Source organism: Daucus carota, chromosome 6 (assembly GCF_001625215.2).
Source record: "Daucus carota subsp. sativus chromosome 6, DH1 v3.0, whole genome shotgun sequence".
In the NCBI taxonomy this organism is placed as follows: domain Eukaryota; kingdom Viridiplantae; phylum Streptophyta; class Magnoliopsida; order Apiales; family Apiaceae; genus Daucus; species Daucus carota.
Genome location: NC_030386.2, coordinates 37,668,663 through 37,689,125, shown reverse-complemented (window position 1 = coordinate 37,689,125; position 20,463 = coordinate 37,668,663). Strand labels below are relative to the sequence as shown.

Genomic DNA, 20,463 nt, shown 5'->3' with positions numbered 1-20,463 from the left:
ACACACAACCTGTCCCTAGCCAATCTCAAGAAGTCCAATACCAAATCAGTATAACTTTATCAAACAAGAACACATTCTAATTACCAAAATTATAAAATTGAATATTAATACAAATTGATCAATAGAACAGTAACTCTATCTACAAGCCACTGAGGGCTTAGAATCCCTCACCTAAGCCATGGTCTTGCAACGCATGGACTCACCTGCATTAGCCCTTCATAGGGTTAATAATCCAGCTGTGACTTGAAATTAAACCACCAGTGCGTGACTCGTCCGAGTTGCCGAGTTAACTCGGTGAGTTGCCTTCGACTTCGCCGGTTCTGGAATTACCACCTTCAGTTTGATCTTCGTGGTGGCTTGGAGAAGTAGGACTCATCGGTATTTGACTGAAAAACGTCGCCGGAGATCCGCAATCACCGTCGTCGGAGATCCGCAATCGCCGTCGTCAGAGAATTGAACTAATTTCAATTCGTTTATTGTTAATCACACAATCCATGAGGGAGAGTTGAGATAGAGATCAAATCGAAAGAAAGAAAGAAAGGCGATTAGGGTTTTCGAGTTCGAATGATTTGGAAAAGGATATATCGATATATGTATATCGATTGAAAGCTGAAAACACAAGCAACTTGAATCCAGGAATGAATTGATGAAACAAACGAAGATGAAGCCTGAATCGTGATTAGAAGAATTAGGGTTTGAGTCGAACAATTTATTCTCTAGATTAATTGAGCAGAAAAAACCTGATTAAAGTAGATGTTTTGACTAGACTGTTTCTCGTAAAATTGTTTGGTAAATAACTGATTAATTATTTTTTTGTGACACAAACCAAACCGCTAACCTAAAAAGCTCCTCAAGTAGCTTTTTCAAAATTAGCTTTTTGGATCAAAACCTCTATTTCAATCCGCTAACTTCCAAACACTAATATGAGTCAAACTTCTAAAACACCTCAAACCTTTTAATTTTATCCCAAATCTCTAACTTACAAACAGGATCATGGAGTTTGGACGAGTAATTAATTAATTACCTCGTGGGTTGCTGGCCGAAACTTTAATTTATTACACGTTACACCTTAATGTACAAAGTACAAATAATCTTTGGCCGCACGTTGAACAAACATTGTCGACGCTTGTCAAAAACGACACCCTCGACACGTTTCGCACATAATCCCCGTCCCTTCTCTCGCGCGGCCGCTCTTTCATCTACCCGTCCAACTACGTCTGCTGCTGACTACACGACATGCATTACTATATAATGCACTAGGCCTCTCCTTATAATCCATTCTTCTCTTAATAGCACTCTCTTGGTACTTGTAATATTTCATCATGAAAGCCTTTGGTGCACTCTTGTTATTGTCGCTTATTTATGTTTCTTCTTGTCACGAAAGTGTTGATTCTCGGTTCGATTCTGGCTCACTGCCGAGGCCTTTGCTTGTTGAGTCACGCAAGAAAGTGAAAATATCGGAAGATGTTGCTTTGCATTGTAATAGCTGGAGGTTTGCTGTGGAGGCGAATAATTTGAGTCCGTGGAAAACAATTCCGCGAGAGTGTAGAGATTATGTGGATGATTATATGAATGGTAAGGCTTATAAAAGCGATCTCGAAAGGGTGTCGAAAGAGGCTATATTGTATGCTCGAACTGTGGAGCTTAAAGGAGATGGGAAGGATATTTGGGTGTTTGATGTGGATGAGACTTTGCTTTCGAATCTTCCTTACTATGCTCGTCATGGTTATGGGTACTTTCTTTGTTTCTGTCACTCTGCTCATACCGTGTTTTCAATTTCTTTAAGAGCGCGTTTTCAAATAACAGAATTTGAGTTGTCATTTCAAATTCTCAAGTTTATACTAATATTTGAATGTGATTTCAAATGAAATCCAAATCATATTCTCAAACAGGTTATTTATTCAAATTCAAAATTTTAAATTAAATCCAGGTTTCTAAACGGATTGCTGTGTAGATATTAATTTGTGTTTTTTCGCATTTTAATTGGTATAGTGTGACCCAAATTTGTGACAATGGGGTTATGAGTGAGGCTGATATGGATGGATTGTTATGAAATTTGTAGACTGGAGATTTTTGACGATGTGGCGTTTGATAAGTGGGTCGACAAGGGAACAGCGAAGGCAATCAAGCCCAGCTTGAAGCTTTACGAAGAACTGTTAAAGCTTGGTTTCAAGGTTTTCTTGCTGACTGGCCGCACTGAAAGGCGTCGAGACATTACTGTTGAGAACCTGACTAAAGTTGGCTTTCATGATTGGGAAAAGCTCATACTGAGGTAAATTTCGAAACTTCATAGCCAAACATTTGCTCCAGTGTAAACTCTACTTGAAAAATACACATTTTGGCTTTATCCAAAAAATCTTTGATAAATCCTCGAATCGGTAGGTCGGCTGATTAGTTCTGATTCTTGATTTGTACAATCATGATTAAAAGTCATAATATTTGGTTTAAATTGCTTTGAAACACTGAAATGAGTTTAATTTTGTCTGGACAAATTTACTAATGCTTTTAAATATAATGCGCAGAGGTGCTGAGGACAAAGGGAAGCCTGCAACACAATTCAAATCAGAGAAGAGGGGCCAGATGGTGAAACAAGGCTATCGTATCCATGGCAGCTCAGGAGATCAATGGAGCGACTTATTAGGATCACCAATGTCTGTCCGATCATTCAAGCTGCCAAATCCTATGTACTATATCGCTTAATAAATCTATACAGCCATGGCTAAACCGCCGTATGTCCCCTTCATTTTTATGTGATAATAAAATGTCTCGTTTCTTACATGATTCCTTTCGTAGTGCTTATTGTTAGAATATAAGATCCTCGAAAGGGCCATTCTCTAACACCTTGAGGTTTTAGAGTAACTGGTTCCTTGACATGGTATCAGATCCAGGTTGGCGGAGGACTCAGGTTCGATCCCTGCCACCCCCAATATTCTCACAATTTATAGTGGCACGAATGGCAAATTAATGCTCCAAAGATGAGCGCCCGTGATCCACTCTTCGACCCATAAATGGGCTCTCGAGTGAGGGGGAATGTTAGAATATAAGATCCTCGAAAGGGCCATTCTCTAACACCTTGAGGTTTTAGAGTAACTGGTTCCTTGACATGGCTTATATTCAATGATGATCAGGATTGCATTTGCAACCTTATTATTAAGCAAACAGGCTCTGCAGGGAGCATTCGATCTCTTTCTGAAGTGAACTTTGATTTTTCCTTAAACAACGAGGTGTTCTTGTTGATGTCGAAGAGTATGGCATTTGGGAAAATAATTTTGTAAAAATAAAATTTAATTTTGGAGGATATGATAAGAATGCAGACAGTCTGGGTGCCATAGTACCCCATTTGTTTTTCACCATGAATTGTCGTTAGTTAATGACATAACGTGCACGCACAACTATCTTCATCTGGACCTCTGGGAAGAAAAGTTGAGAGCTGGATTTTCTGCTAGATAACAATATTTTGATTTAAATATATAAATGATTTAGAAGAAAAGATAATTCTGTCTTATACTTCGAAATCATATATGGATCCTGACCAAAGAGACTGGTACCCAAGAAGAAAACAGTAATAATCAAATAAAGGGAGGGTGAGACAATCAAGCCTTCTTACATGGCTCTCCCATTTTTCTTTCTTTTTGTGCCAGTTTGTCACTATATATACCATATAAATCTCTCTCTCTCTCTCTCTCTTTCTCTGTCTCCAATCTCCATTAAGTTCTCTCTCTCCAGCTCAATCTACAGCAAACACTCACATGGCTTTATCAACCAGTTTCCACTTCACCTCCCAACCCCCTCTTAAAGTCCTCTCTGTTTTATGTGTCATCTTCCATCAAATTTAACTTCATTTCATATTATTAGTCCTTGTACAAAACCATTTTCAACATTCTTTCTCAATACCTACATTCCATAGCTTCTTTCACTAGTCAACTCATCTGATCACATTCTCACTCTCATTCCATGCCACCCCAGATCTTTATATCCATTCATTTTTAATTAAATCTCTCTAAACTCTAAGCCAGTAGAGTTTCATTCCTAAATATGAGAAAATTTCACAAGCTTCTGCTAATTCTTGGAATACCCACATCATGCATCATACTACTTCTTCTCTTCATAATTTATTTCTGGTTTTTCAAGAAAAGGCCAGCTAAAGATGAGCTTAAAGAAGCAAACTTTGATGAGTCTAATGAAAGAGATGATCTTGGTAAAGATGACATTTTGATCAAGTTTCAAGGAGGTGAAAATCTCAGTCCATGATATTTTAGATGCTCCTGGTGAAGTTATTGGAAAATCAGGCTATGGCACATTGTATAGAGCCAGTTTGGTGAGTGCTGATACAGTAATGTTGCTAAGGTTTTTGAGGCCAACTTGTACTGTTAAATTAGACCAAGTTGTGCCATTGATACAGGCTTTGGGGTCCATTAGGCACCCAAATTTGGTGCCACTTTGTGCTTTTTATGCAGGACCAAGAGGTGAAAAACTTCTGGTGTATCCATTTTATTCCAACAGAAATTTGGCCCAATTTATCAGAGGTAATGTGAACATTTTCAAGGCTAAATTTCAAAAGTTGTTAATTTGCAGTAGTTCTGCTGCACTTTAAAATGTTTGAAATTTTTTAATTGATGCTTCTACTCAAATGGATTTTTTTTTTAAATACTCTTATACCTCAAAACCTGCTCTAAGCGGGATATACTCAACTTAGCTTATGAAACATGACTATATATTCGGGAATCGATAAATAAGCTCCATATTTTATTGTTTAAGCTTCAGTTAAATTCTTTACCATATTTACCCATGCCTCTTACATATGTTTCATCCGTATAATGAGTAGTCAGATTTTGATTTTCTTGTATTTGAATGCTATTTGTATTATTATCTATATATTTATTGTGTAGTGAGAGTTGTTGAGGATTCCATCTTAAGTTCTTTATAATGCAGGTGGATTAGCATTAAACATCTGAGTATAGCTCAGCCTAGCTGTTTCTTTTAAGTGTTGCATTGATCAAAGTAGTAGTCAGGGTTGATGAGAATGTCTTTTTAAATAAAAGTTGGTTGTTGTAATAAACTAATTAATAAATTAATGAAATGATATTATTTATATAATAATAATTGATCTGGTTAAAGACTTTCTGACAAGTAGCTTTCATGATTCAGATCTTTGTCTCTATCAAATAATGTAGATCTCCCTGAAATTAATAACTAAATTTAGATCTTGTTTCTTTGGTCTTCTTCACTGCACCACCTCATTAGAATATATGGCTGATAGTGGTTGCCACTTTGTGTTTTCAACTTGATATTGTCATGGTCTCTGCTTGATTAGGTCAATCTTGAAATTTCAGAGCCCGTTCGAGCGACTGACTCGATAATATTTTGAAAATTTTATATTGTTTTGACCTAAAATAAGTATCGGAGCGTTCACACATGTCTGAGTGTCAAGTGGCATTGTATAATAATGCTAAAAAAAATTTCTTACTGGCAGATGAAGATGGTGAATCTCACAAATGGCAAGTCATTCATAGAATCTCTACTGGTATTGCTAGAGCAGTAGATTTTCTTCATAAAGGAATGCAAAAGCCTCTGATTCATGGAAATCTCAAGTCGAAGAACATATTTTTAGGTCACGATTACCAGCCGCGTGTATCAGATTCCGGCATACATCTGTTATTGAATCCGACAGCAGCACATGAAATGCTTGAAGGGTCTGCAGCAGAGGGCTATAAAGCCCCAGAATTGATCAAAATGAAGGACACGAGTGAACAAGCTGATATCTACAGCCTTGGAGTAATCTTACTTGAAATGCTTTCGGGCAAGGAACCAGTCATTGATCAAGATCTTTACTTGCCTAGCTCCATGAGGGCTGCAGTTCTCGATCACAGACTATCTGATCTATACCATCCTGATATATTACTTGGCAAAAACAATGGTCAAAAACCAGTCAGTGAAGAGATTATCCTTAAGTTCTTTCAGCTTGCTATGTCGTGTTGCTCGCCATCGCCTTCCCTTAGACCAGATAGTAAGGAAATCCTCAAAAAGCTTGAAGAGTTAGCATAGCTAATCAAGCTCTGATCTGTCAGGGGTCTTCAAGGAAACGGTCTCCCACACTTATGCGAGTCGAGGTAAAGTTTGTATACCTAAAAGACCCTACCCTACGAGCGGGATACAACAAGTATGGCTGATTTGGTAATCAAGCTTTGACATATTCGACAGCCATTATGATTTATGACAGTGATGGGAACTGGCATGGCTTGGGCTTCTTAGAAGATATTGCAAGGCATGTTTGGGTTACAAAGCTATCCAACTTTGGATAGCTAAGCATCGACATCTGCAGAAACTTTACGTGTGTGGTACCAACAAGGATTTTTGAGCTGGTGATGTATTTCTTAGATCTGTATACAATTTGCTTATTCCAAGATATCGACACTAAAGACACAAGATTTTGAGATTCTTCCTGCAGTTGTAGCTGTTTTGTACAGCAGAGCTTTCCTATGGAACAAAAGAAACCACTAAATCACTTTCAGTCTGTAAATCGGAATCAAGGGAACTTCTAATAGCTATATCCGAGAAATGGGAAATATTGCTTTATCAAAAAGCTCAAGAACTAGCTAAACATGAAACAGATTAAAAACAATTTGCTAATTATCTGTGGCAAAACACTCACTTTCTTAACATTTTACAAATCAAAAATACCTATGCAGCGCGTGCAACATTTTGTTTGCCCCACGCATACATACAATCATCAGGTTCACATCATTGCAACTTGGTCCAATTCTAGTGTCAAATTCTAAACATATACAAGGCATCTCCTAAAAACAACATACAATCTACATGTACAAAAATATTGAATATTCAAGGAAACTGAATGTTCTATTGTTTTCCTTCCTTCCACTCCATTATTGCAGAAGAAAGTGTATGATTTGGGATGAGGCTCTTACTCGGCATAGGTATATTGGTCATTGGTGATTTATCATTCTCCTCAAACCACTTCTTTATTGCTTTGAGGTCATAGGTGTACCCATCAGCAGCAACATGAGGGTCATCCATTACTTCCTATAATAGGGAAAAGGAAAGATATATAACATGCATGCATATAGGTCGAGTCAGTAAAATATTAAGAATACGTCAGCGTTGCATATTTTAGAACGAAACCATGCAAGGCACTAATCTTTTTGCATAGAATTAGGAATTGTCATTTTAGTTGTACCAGATGTTTTTTTTCAATAATTGTTTCCTTCAAATATGGTACCTTCCAGCCTCTTCGCCATTTTATTTTCTTGAGCATGCCCAATTTTGCAAATATTAATAACTTAGGAAGTATTAACATATACAGGCATACCCTGAGTATGGGACATATGAAGTGGCTTGGAGGGGTCTGACCATTTGACACCAAATCACGAGCCTTGTCAGCAATATCTCTTAATCTCTCTAATGCTGGAAGAACATGATCTTTCAGATCCGGCCTGTCTCTACGTCGAAGCTCGGCACAACTTAGCCCCAATAGAGCTAATTCTTTGGTCTCTTCTATTGGCCAATTTCCGGCCTCTGGATCCAACATCTCTGTCAACTTATCATCATCAATGGCTTTTTCCACTAAATGTGTTAGTGCTATGGCTGGTTTTGCTGTCAGCAACTGCAGTAAAACCATCCCAAAAGCATAAACATCCGATTTTGGAGATACTAATCCTGTCCTTTGATATTCAGGGTCGATATAGGAAAGGGTTCCCACAGGCCCTGTGTTTCTATATGTGGTAGATATAGTTGTAGAGTCTAGTGGGCGCATTGTTGAGAGGCCAACATCACCAATCTTGCTCACAAGATTGTGATCAAGCAATATGTTTGCTGGTTTTAGGTCACGATGGATAACTTGTTTTGGCTTTGCATGGTGAAGGAATACAAGGGCTGAAGCTACTTCCCACGCAATACGATACCTCTCAAACCATGGAATTGCAGGAGTATTGTTTTTCCTGAATAATCTTTCTTCCAAACTACCATTCTCCATATATTCGTAAACAAGGCATCCATGATCAATGCATGCACCAAGAAGAATGAGCAAATGCGGATGACGAATTTTGCTTAAAATCTCAACCTAAAAATACAGTCAAATAACAGGAACAAAGCATTATGGTCCTGGAAATAACTATAATACTCCATATATATTTTCTGATGCAGCAAAAGTTAAAAGCTGATACAAAAAAGAGTTATATGCAATTGGCAACCCTTATGTTTGGACATAATGCACATTGCACCTAATAATTTTGGAAAATACACTTTGCAGCCCCATACTTTTAACCCGTAGACACTTTGCACCCTTTCCGTTAATTTCTGCCGTTACCGTTAACTTTTGCAAGGGCATTTTGGGAAATTTAATTATATTTAATTAAAATCAGACCTTTATTTAAATTTTCTGACCATCTAAACGATATTTTTCGGAAAAACTTAAAGAACGAAAGTTGTAGAGAATAAAAAAATCTTCTTAAAACTATAAGGTTCAAAATTTTCTTTTATAATTATTCTAAAAAAATTCAAAAATTAGAAATCTTGTAAAAATGAACAATCGTTTTTAAATAATTATTTAAATTTTGAACATTATTGTTCTAAAAAGATCTTTTTATTCTCTACAACTTTTGTTCCTTAAGTTTTTCCGAAAAATATCGTTTAGATGGTCAGAAAATTTAAATAAAAGTCTGATTTTAATTAAATATAATTAAATTTCCCAAAATGCCCCTGCAAAAGTTAACGGTAACGGCAGAAATTAACGGAAAGGGTGCAAAGTGTCTACGGGTTAAAAGTCTGGGGCTGCAAAGTGTATTTTCCAAAACTATTAGGTGCAATATGCATTATGTCCAAACATAAGGGGTGCCAATTGCATATAACTTTACAAAAAACAACCACTATAGTTCATCATATATAGAACGCCCATACCTCCTGCAGAAATTCTTTGGTCCTGTGAACCTCCTCGGAGTGGAGAACTTTAATTGCAGCAGTTGTATGATGCAAACTGCCCTTATAGACAGTACCATATGAACCCATGCCAATCCTAAGATCTTCTGAAAATGATAAGGTAGCAGACACAATCTCTTCCCATGTAAATGTTTGGTACTGTTGCACAGATCCATCTAGGGCTTTTTCAAGCTTTTCTTTCTCCCTAGTCTCACGAAAGGCTCTACCTTCTGCTTCTTTTCTTTCTAAAATTTCTCTCTCAGCACATTCATTCACATAATTAGCTTCTGTTTTAGCAGCTCTGTATTTTTCTGTTTCTTGCTTTGCCAATTCTCTCGCTTCCTCCTCCTTATCCTTTATCTCTCTTAACTTGACTGCTTCTTCCAATCGTTGTTTGTTAAGATCATTTAGCTGATAGGAAGTAAAATGGTGAGCATGCACTTCTATGAGACAACACGTGCAAATTTAAAGAGCTCAAATGAACAATTGAGAGGTACTCACCAGCAACATTAACCAAAAGCACAAAATTGAGGTAAACAATATGAGTCTCGCTTTAAGATAACAAATCTTTTTTTATTAATAATATTGAAGTAGTTACATATGGTGGGCTCAAATGAACAGCAGTATAGCTACACTCGGGTCAGTTAGCATGATTTCTGGATTCTTAAACTTACAAACGAACATCCGAACCATATCAAAAGACATAACAATAAGATCCTCCCACAAGAAAGTGTAGTATATGCTGGCCAAGGCCCTTTACCTGAAGTAAATTCTTTTGGGTTGAAAAACCTTAACTTATTATATTTCATGTTTGGGCCCGTAATCCTAAAAAATATGCAAGTCTCCTTCATATAATTAATTTGAACCTGGATACATGATTAAGATTATATTCATCACTTATTAAATTTGTCGCTGCATATTGATTTATTATTCTTCAAATACCTTTGCTTCTTTGTTTACAAAGTGCAAGGAGCAACAAGCACATGCAGTATGCTCCTTCAAAAGATATTATTAATCAGTATTTAAAAGTCAACTGGGAAACATTTCGATGATAAGAGATCTTACTTGATGTCATACTGAAACATCATACTTAAACATGAAATTCAAATACTGCCCTGATATCAAGGGTACAAATTTACCTTCCTCGAAGCATCCATTGTCTCACTTTGGGCAAGCGCATACATTCCCTGAATATGTCTTAGCTCAATTTTCAATTTTTCCAGCTCAAAGCTAACATTGACCTGCACAAAAAAGTAGAACTTCATCATTCTTTACCATAATGACCAGTAGTTCAATCGAAACTAATATATATGTGAGAATAATTTTTAGAGGTATTTTTATCTTGTGTACAGGGGTCATGCTTGATATGATAGTCAAGCTTCTACTTACTACCATTATCTGCCAGGTCTAAATACCCTGGAAACAGCCTACATATGAAAAATTAAGGGCATGACAGCATGCATCTAGACATTGGATACTTACTGCCGTGATCCGCTAGGTCTGAATCCTTGGAAAACAGCCTATATATGGTTAAGGGCAAGACAGCATACATCTAGACATTACTCATAATTTGTTGATGTGAGAGCCTTTTACAATGAAGGCAACATTATTCTTATCTTCATCTTTGTACCAGGACTATATATTTCACTTTTGGCAACAACAGTTGCAAAAATAAGGGCACTAGTTCTTAAGTTTTGGTTAATGTAAAAAAGATATAGCTTGACTTTCTTGACCAACACAATTGGTTGGTCAAGTCATGTAAGACTAATAGTCTTCTAACGAGGAAGCATTGGAAATCAAGTCAAAAGCATGAAACTTTTGAGAATAATTTGTTGGATAATGCGGGTAGTAAACCCCACATTCATGAGTCATTTTGAGCTTCAATTTAAGTTAGCCTTGTTCATTGTTATAAAGTATCTTTCTGAAAGGCCTATATCACTAGCTTGTAAAACCTTGCCCTGATCATATTTAGTCTAAGAAAGTAATTACTAGACGTACTCTTACAACATAACCAGTGTGTGTGTGTGGGTGTTTATTCTTTAAAATGATACACCACCTCGCTCTCTGATGAATATTTTATCGGTGGTGCACTTGAGGTTGAAGCTTGCTCAGACGTCAACTGGTTGCTATCTGTCACCAAGTGTCTACTACTAGAAAGTTCTGCATAATCCAGGTCTTCATAACTGGGACGAGAACTCGCAAATTTGCTTGTTCTTTCAGTATCAAATGACACGTTTCTTGAATGGTCAAAATTAACTGAGTTGGCTTTTGTGTGATAGAATGTTTGATTCACAGTTGAAAGTGCCTGAAGCCTCTGCATTGGTAGTGAAGGAGAACGAAAATGAGAGTACGGACTAACTGAGTCTGCCTCTGTCCATTCTGAAAAGGCAAAAAGATAACTGGTTACTTGACGCGTGGTATCAGTTCCACAAAGTCCAATAAAAAATTATTTAGCTCTTTCCTGGTGCTCGAAGTACATGAAGAGGAGACATATTCAACGTGTTAACCAAGTTGTCCTATTGGTACGGACCTGTTTATTCTTGTAACTATGGTTTTTACCAATGTATTACTACTATCAACAGTATATGGATCAGACAGGATTAGTGCAAATAACTTAGCAACATACAGTACCTAGGTTTTATAAAAGAATCGCATAGCGGAATAAAAACTGAAAATTGGACGCCAACAGTGACTCGAAGAATTCTTAAAAAATAAAAACATTTGACAGCCCAAACAAGACAACAGTGTCCACTTTGCAGTAAGTGATGTGATGTGTTAGATAAGATCTGCCCAGCATAAACAATTTTCTAAATCTCAAGGAACCCACTAATATGATTTTTCGATTTACGGGTATATCTGGGGCTTAAACTTGTATGGAACAAGTGCAATTTTAATGTTTGACAGTAATTCTGTTGTATAGTGGGGTATCTGAAGGCGTTGGAGGAAGCAGCAGATAGGTGATCATTAGAAAGTTGAGTGTTCAGTATAGATTCCATTGAATGTACTTTAAGCTAGTGGACCGCTCTTTATAGGCATGAATTGTAACGCACAAATGCAATATGCAATTGCTGCAACGCATAATATTACATAAAGAAGCACCTAACCTGCTTGTGAGCTAAAACTATAACGTGAAGAACTGCTGGTAGAACAACTCGTATCACTTGTGTCATCCTTCATATTTCCACTAGTCTCTGAATCAGATGGGCGGACGGATGAAAGCTTTCCTTTTGAAATTGCATATACTGTGCAATAGCTTGGTGTGCCTTCTGAAATTCTGGAGGACAATCGCCTTGCCCTAAGTTTATGACAAGAAAAAAGATTATCACCTTGGAGCGTCTAGATTGCAAATTCTTTCCTTATAATCTTGATAAGGAGCGGGGGAAGGGGGGGGTCAATATGGCCCTAATCACATGTAGTTATGTCTAGAAAACCATTGCTCTTCTCACAGTTCCCTTATGCTTGATTATGGTAAATCACTTTGGTAAAAGAATTTGTTATTCACCTATTAACAGATTTGTATTGTTAATTGACCAAGCTTGAGCATGTTACGAGGGTACCATTGGTTATGACCAGTGTCCAGTGTGGCAGTGGCACTGTTGCCATTTTCTGCTATGCAAAATATTTAATGCATTAAAGATACATGATCAAGGGTAAATTATACGGACATATTCTAAGTGAAAGGTCCTTGGAAAACTCAATATGAAACTCCTTTTTTTGCTAATTATAATGGAAACTCTTTAATTTCAGCAAGTTTATATTTTTATAAATTGCTCTGCAGCTTTACTGTCAGCTGCTGAAGTTAATTGCACAAAGCATTTGAAGTCCTGAATAACTGAATTACACCATCATTCTTTACCCACAGTAACAACATCATGTTACTATTTCACACCGATTTACATGTCAACTCAAGAAAATAATTTGATCCCCTTTAGCAAGCAGGAGTATGCTAAAGCATGTATGAAACATGCTTTACTGTCTAGTAGATGAATAAGCAAAATTACAATACAAGTTCATACCTTGAAAAAATGCCGCGAGATGAAGCTCCAATAACAAGCCTTTTAATTTTACATCTAGCAACCTCTCCCACTATTGCATTTACAACATCGTCTGCTTCGATTTGTAGAACTTCTACTTGTACCTGTAAGTCGAAGAACATATTAAGTCAGCCTCTTCAAGCTTGTGTTCTTTGGTATTTTCTAAAAATCAAATAAGCCTAACCTTTCTTTGAGCACACATCTTTTTGTAAGGAATAAGCTTTTCATCAGTTTGCCACTCCACTTCCTTTATGTAAGTAGCAACTACATCGTCTCGCACTTCTGATATGGGAATGAAGTTCCCCACTGCTATCAGCAATCGAAGAGAATATAATTAAGTCTGATGTATGGTTTTGGTCAGTTGGTCTTGCTTCCATTTTAATACAATTTCATCACTTTTGCTCGTCAGCGCATATTCATTAGCGAAAACTCTCACCTTTACTCAATTGTACACTATTGAAATTTGAATCCCAGAGTGCCTTTAAGGTTTACACCCGTGATAATTCACTGAGTAATTAAACAATGCCCTTAATCTACAAATTCACTAATTACTACGTACGATATAAGTATATAACAAATGTGATCAAAAGACAACCTTAATCACTATGATATGACAGAATGAAATAACTTACTTGGGGTCGGAACTGCTGTTATCCTAGGGCGGACATATAATAACTTGAACACATTTCCCTCAGGAACAAATTTATCCAGTGCCCACTGAACTATATATTTACTATTTGAATTTCCATTGATAGCTATAGCAACAACTGGAGATGGCAAGGGGAGAAGGCCTTCAACAGTTTCACTTTCTTCCATTTTTATGCCACTCTTGTACATGTCCTATAGCACAATAACATGAACCACGCAGACAGCTTACTTCCTATCCAATCACATCAAAATGGGGCAATCAACAACCTACACATTCAATACTCACATATGAAAAATATTTCCATCTGCTATCCAAAGATCAGAGAACAAGCTCTTGAAATATTCTACAGGAAATCAAAAGGACAAAAAACAAATCAATTCTCAGTATAACAGGAACTACAATCATAATTTTCCTAAGAACTCAAAAATCTACACACACACACACACAAAAAAAAAAAAAGTAATCAATTTCCAACATACCAGCACAATCTGACCAAATTTTTGACTAAAGTCAAAATTTAATTATAGAAAAGACCAAAAATCTATAAACTTAAGGAATATTCTGAAGAATATAGCATATAGGAGTACCTATAATTACCTATAATTAAAGACTTGAACTGTAATTGGACCCGTTTAAAGATGTTGATGACCCATCAAAACTCTCAATTTAAACACCTAAAAAACACTTGAAAGAACTGATTCTTGAAATATTTTGCAAGAAATTTGATATATAATGAGAAGATCATGCAAGGTGAAGCTAATCCAAAAGGGATAATCCGTGCCGTGATGTTATATCACGAAATTGTGTACATACATTCTTTATGATAATTGTCCTTTTCAACTCAGCTTCCTTGCTCTTGTAGTTCAACTTGTTTATGTTTGCAGCCTTTGCTACTTGCAAGTTGCAAGTCAAGGTCAACGTGCCTATCAATGTCTGAATTAAGAATATCTCTGCTTAGTTTTTTTTAATAACTATGCTTAGTTTTTTTAATATTTATACTTAAATTCTTGCAAATAAACTCTGTTCTAAAAGTCGGTGATTAATCACTCATTAATCCCTGTTCCGTAGCTCGTCGAACTGATTAAATACTCGATTAATCATCGATTAATCCCCGATCAATTCAATTAATCCCCGATTAATCCATGTTTCGTAATTTCACCGACTAAGTACGATTTCCGTTTTTTACAACACTGCAATAAGTATTTACACGTTAAAACTTGGAGTATGCGGGTATTATTGTTTAAACTATTCATTCTATTGGACCCGTGTCTTTTTAGTTTTTTTCAATGTCTTTTTAATTTTTAGTCATATGTGTTTAAACTTTTTGTAGTTAATAAAAATGATTAATCGAATATATTAAAATAATATAATAATATTTATTTCATCAAACCCGTTATACTTTTTTTAAAGATATATTTAATCAGACATATATAAAAAAATAAAATTAACAAAATATTTATAAACAATTAATCAGATGATAATCAGTTAAATTGACGAATTTTAGAAGTCTGTTGTAAATCTTGTAATATATACTATTAAACTATACATAAATAAGAAAAGGAAACTATTCTGGAAAGTATAAAGAGAATAGGAGATGGAGAGAGAAAGTAGTTGTATTTCAGAATATTTCAGAATTGAATTCATTTCAACTGAACCAGCTATTTATAGAGGTTGGTTGATGAATCTTCCTAACTAAGATTTGCAATACTTCTAGGTTAAGTATTACGATTCTTCTCGAGTAAGTATCGTAAGTCTTCCTCGATAAGCTATGCGAGTCTTCTTTAGTAAGTTTCGCCGGACTTCCTTGATAAGCTTTGCGAGTCTTCCTTAGTAAGTTTCACCAAACTTACTTGATAAGATTTGCGAGTCTTCTTGACTAAGCTTTTGACAATCACTTAATATATTATTTTATAACACTCCCCCTTGATTGTCAAATGCGAGTTATCATAGAGATTGACTGCCTCGTTAAAACCTTGCAAGGAAAAACCCAGTGGGATAAAAACCTTGTCGAAGGAAAAAGAGTACAGTCTCCCCTGAATTAAATTACTCACATTTCGACATCTTGATCTAGTAGACCTTTTAATCTTCGTATACCCATATAACTTCGAAACTTCTCAAATGTTGATGTCGGTAATGACTTTGCAGGTTTATCCACCAGGTTATTGGATGAACGAACTTGTTGTACATCAATATCACCATTTTCTTGAAACTCCTGAGTATAGAAGAATTCTGACAATATGTGTTTTGTTCGATCTCCTTAGATATGTCTTTTCTTGAGTTGTCTTAACCAAATACATCATTTGCTTGCTTCATGAATTTCCAGTAACTTTGTTTGTAATCGCCCAAAGTGAAGATCTGACATGTATCCAGCATCTTTTAGTTGGGCCAGAATTGAATCTCGCCAACAGGTTCACAACAAATGCAATATAAGGGCTCCAATTGCACGAAGGTAGGAAACTTCAGATTCGAGTGCTTATTCATCCTGTTCTCTAGGACGGAAGGGATCCTTTTCAACCTCAAGTGATTGACAAACCATTGACGTGGTTAGTGGATGAACTTTGTCCACTTAGAACCGATCAAGGATCTTTTCAATGTAGTTTGATTGATAAACAAATATGCCTGAAGATAAGTGTTCCACCTGTATACCTAAATAAAATCTTGTCTTTCGAAGATCTTTCATTTCAAAACTCATTTTTCAAATGGTTAATAGCATTAGTAATATCTTCAAAAGTACCAATAATATTCAAATCATCCACATATCAACAATTATAACAAAAACGGTTGGTGAACGTTGAATAAAAATGCAAAGACATACCTGGTGATTAACATATCCATCATTCAATAATTATTTACCAAGCATGTTGTACCACATACGACCAAATTGTTTCAAACCATATAATAATCGTTGGGATATAACATAATATAAATGTCAAGGCTTAGTGTCCTCTATCTCTAATCCTTCAGGGATTTTCATAAAAATATCACTATCAAGTGATATATAAAAGTATGCTATCACAACGTCCATCAGACGTGTTTCCAAAGCCATACTCATTATAAAATGAGAGGTAACTCCATCCATTACAGGAGAGTATATTTCCTGGTGATTAAAATTATACCCATTAGGAAATAAAAGTAACTCTATCCCTTATAGGAGAGTATGTTTCCTAATAATCAAATCCAGGTCTCTGAGAGAATCCTTGGGCTATCAACCAAGCTTTATATCTCACAATTTCATCTCTCATTTCATTTTCATACAAATACTCATCTATTCCCAACAGGGACTTCACCAGCTGGTGTTTAAACTATAGGTCCATATACATTTACCTTGCGCAAGAATTGCAATTCTTCCTAGATTGCAATTTTTCATTTTGGCCAATCATATCATTGTCGACACTCTTCCACACTTTGTGGTTCAAGATCGGAGTTCATAATAATATTGCATACATATCGCAATCTCAATACTCCCACGATCCAATTATCTCATTGTCGACACTTCTCCACACTTTGTGGTTTAGGATCGGAGTTTATAATAATATCACATACATATCATCAATCTCAATACTCCCACGATCCAATCATCTCATTGTCGACACTTTAGGATCGGAGTTTATAATAATATCACATATCACGGAAAAACATACACATCATCAATCTTAGTACTCTCACGATCCAATAATTTCCCTTTATGTACATAAATTATAGAGATCTCATAACTTTCAGGTACCTTTGCTTCCATGGAAGCATTTGCCACTTCTGGGGCATTTGCCACTTCTAGGGCATGTGCCACTTCTGGGGCAATTTCCTCTTCAGGAGGATTTGTCACAGCCACTTCAGGGGCTTGAACCTCTTCAGGAGGCAATACCACTTCTGGGGTATGTATTTGTCACTTCTGGGACAATATCATCTTTCAGAGATAATCCCATTTCTAGGAATTTTGTTTCAGCCACTTCAGGGGCTCAAACCTCTTCAGGAGGTAATACCACTTCTGGGGTATTTTATGGAATTGTTGCCACTTCTTGGCAAGTCTAATTATTTCCGTTTCATAAAAGAATAACCTCTACAAGGGGTAATACCGCTTTTAGGGTATATATCAAAAAGCTTGCCACTTCTGGGGCAAGTATAATCAATTTGTAATTTCACAGTACAATATCATATGTACGAATAGATTTCCCACGCTTCCGGCGTGCTTATTATATTCTAACCAATTCTTCAAAAATTGCTTTATAAATCAGGATTTCAATCCTTACCAAAGCATTAATAGCATGTATGTGTGATAATATGTCTAAAAATCACTAAAAGAATTCGGCATTGATTATCAATATTTTGCATATAAATAACTCTTTGAAGTTATGACCCATATTATTAGTAGATCAATATAATTCAAAACTGATGCATTCGAAGATATCACATAATTTATGCAAAATATTTTCTCCCCCTGATTTAGGGAATATAGATTCACCAAAATGAAAATCAGCATACTGAGCAGAAAAAATATCACCAGTTAATGGCTCTAGATACCTTATATTAAACGAAGAATCAAAACCAGCATATATACTATTGTGCCTCAGTGTAGTTCTTTGTGACAATGCAATAAGGGCACATTCTTCAATTATCAAAAGTCCCCCACTAGTATCTCTAAAATCTTTTTAATGACCAGTTAACCAAAAGATTGTCTATGACAATCATATGATTCGATTTTATTTGTGAACTACTATTTGACAAGATACTAAATAATTGTAGCTCACATAGCTCTTTACTCTATTGATTATTAAGGCAAGTAATTTGGTAAAGGCATATAAGGGACCATCGAGTTGACGCATCAATAAAGTACCTAAATGTGCCAGAAGATGGATGAATAGGACCACAAATGTCACCTTGAATTCTTTCTAAGAATTTCGGGGATTCAGTTTGAAGCTTAACTAGGAATGATCAGACAATCAAAACTTTTTAAGGAACATACTGAACAAGGAAGTTCACCTTGGGCATTACCTTTTGAGTTATAAAAGGATGTCCTCTAGATTCTTTAATAATATGACGCATCATAGATATTCCTAGATGATCAAGCCTTTCATGCCAAGGGAAAAGTAGTTTTAGGTTTGTGACTTTGGGAATGTTGACACTATGAGATTCAATAGCTCTTATTCTTGTAACATATAATCCTGAAGAAATTGAGTGAAATTTTTCAAAGACCTTTTTATTGTCAACGGTGTTTGAGGTGATGAGAAGATATTCTTTTTCATTCTCATCAGTAGTTTCAACGTGAAACCATTACAAACGAGTATCTTTAAACCTTAGTAGGTTTCTAGTTGCCTTTCTAGAGTATAGAGCATCTTATGTGCGTCTTATTTGGCAGAATAAAACTAGCTTCTCAGAAACCTCTATTATGTATGATGTACCCGATACCGTCCAGACATGTAAGTTGGTTTTATTAGTCAACTGTGAAAGTATTTCTAACTTTTTTAAAATAGTGTGTGGTTGTGCAATCAATAATGCATATATCTTCCATCTCTATACATATATAAATGGAAAACATCTTTTAAAAACACACCGAGTATACCAAACAACAACATGAAACAAGCAGATAAAGAAAATAAGTAAAACATAAAGGTAATAAGTAAAGCAAGACAATACGTATGAAGTCTAGTCCTCTCAACCATAATAAAGGTTAGCACCAGTATCTATTTCATTTGAGACCTTATTGATTGGTTCATCAACTAGATTATAATTAGAAAAGTTTGTTTCTACTCTCTTTCCATTATTCTTTTGGATAACCCATACAGATCAACAAGATGTTTAGGTGTGCGATAGGTACATTGCCAATGTCCCTCAGATCCGCACCAATGACATATGCTTCGGTTCTCTCCTTCTTAGATGCCTTTCTTTTGGCACTTCACGTTGTCATTTCTAGTGGCCTGAGTTTTAACCATCACGTTGCCCCTTCAGGTGGCCAGAATGATATTGATTTCGAAACCGACTATGGAAATTTCAACGTCCACAGTTTCGTCCATAACCTCGTCCTCCTCTATGCCCTTTCCCACGTTCATTCTTCAAGAATGACGTGTTATGTACTTCAGGTACCTGGGCAGAGCCTATGGGACGAATCTGATGGTTTTTCAATAGCAACTCATTATTCTTTTCAACCACAAGAAGGAGATATACCATCGCACCATATTTTTGGAAACTCCGCTCTCTATATCGTTGTGCCAAAATCATAGTATTTGGGTGAAAAGTTGATAGGGTCTTTTCAATTATTTCAGCATCAATAATATTTTCACCATACAAAATTAATTTGAGCTTATCTTGAAAAAAGCAGAATTATATTCAGCTACATATTTGAAATCTTGTAACCTCAAATCAACCAGTCAAAACGGGCAGATGGTAAGTGAATAGGTTTCTGGTGATCAAATCTATCCTTGAGATTATTCCAAAGGGTAAGGGGATTTCTGATAATGAGATATTCAGATTTTAGGTCTTCATGGATGTGATGTCTTAGAAAGATAATTGGTTTGACATTTTGTTAAACAATGGGGATTATTTTCTAAATCAATAGTGTCCTAGGCTGTTAGCACTAAGGTGTAATATCACATCAAGGAACCAAGATAGATAATTATTCCCAGAAACATCCAAGGCAACAAATTCTAATTTTACAAGGTTCGTCATTCTGAATGTAAAATAAATATTTAAAACATGACCTATCAATATTTCAAGTTAATACAAAAACAATTTAATATCTATACAGTATGATATAACTAAAAAGTTTTAACGGCATTGTCGCCATTAACAAATCAAGCAATAGTAAAGTTATAAGCTATAACGATAGTAATAATCGTAAAATGAGTAGAGATAGAT

At 35.8% G+C, this 20,463-nt stretch overlaps 3 protein-coding genes across 9 annotated transcripts; 2 read left to right on the top strand and 1 right to left on the bottom strand.

Annotated features, from left to right (window-relative positions):
• Positions 1-1,239: 1,239 nt before the first annotated feature.
• On the top strand, positions 1,240-2,776 carry LOC108226824 (acid phosphatase 1). Its single transcript, XM_017401816.2, has 3 exons — positions 1,240-1,732; positions 2,063-2,272; positions 2,523-2,776. Exons 1-3 carry the CDS (start codon positions 1,323-1,325, stop codon positions 2,698-2,700), a joined length of 798 nt encoding a protein of 265 aa, XP_017257305.1. The 5' UTR covers positions 1,240-1,322; the 3' UTR covers positions 2,701-2,776.
• A 791-nt stretch (positions 2,777-3,567) lies between these two features.
• Positions 3,568-6,570, top strand: LOC108226636 (putative kinase-like protein TMKL1). Its single transcript, XM_017401627.2, is given in 3 exon segments — positions 3,568-4,241; positions 4,243-4,526; positions 5,474-6,570. Coding segments are annotated over 3 exon segments (1,062 nt in total). The 5' UTR covers positions 3,568-4,035; the 3' UTR covers positions 6,046-6,570.
• A 60-nt stretch (positions 6,571-6,630) lies between these two features.
• LOC108227815 (U-box domain-containing protein 35) lies at positions 6,631-14,477 on the bottom strand. 7 transcript variants are annotated; one of them, XM_017403169.2, is made up of 11 exons: positions 14,212-14,477; positions 13,900-13,957; positions 13,598-13,805; positions 13,150-13,274; positions 12,948-13,069; positions 12,036-12,226; positions 10,988-11,310; positions 10,071-10,172; positions 8,914-9,342; positions 7,328-8,077; positions 6,631-7,041 (listed from the first exon to the last, which is right to left on the bottom strand). In XM_017403169.2, exons 3-11 carry the CDS (start codon positions 13,800-13,802, stop codon positions 6,859-6,861), a joined length of 2,430 nt encoding a protein of 809 aa, XP_017258658.1. In that variant the 5' UTR covers positions 13,803-13,805; positions 13,900-13,957; positions 14,212-14,477; the 3' UTR covers positions 6,631-6,858. The 7 variants fall into 7 exon arrangements, with proteins under 7 accessions (XP_017258658.1, XP_063935434.1, XP_017258655.1 ...); XM_064079364.1 differs by having other exon boundaries at positions 13,150-13,271; XM_017403166.2 differs by lacking the exon at positions 13,900-13,957 and having other exon boundaries at positions 13,598-13,880.
• Between the last annotated feature and the right edge of the window lie 5,986 nt (positions 14,478-20,463).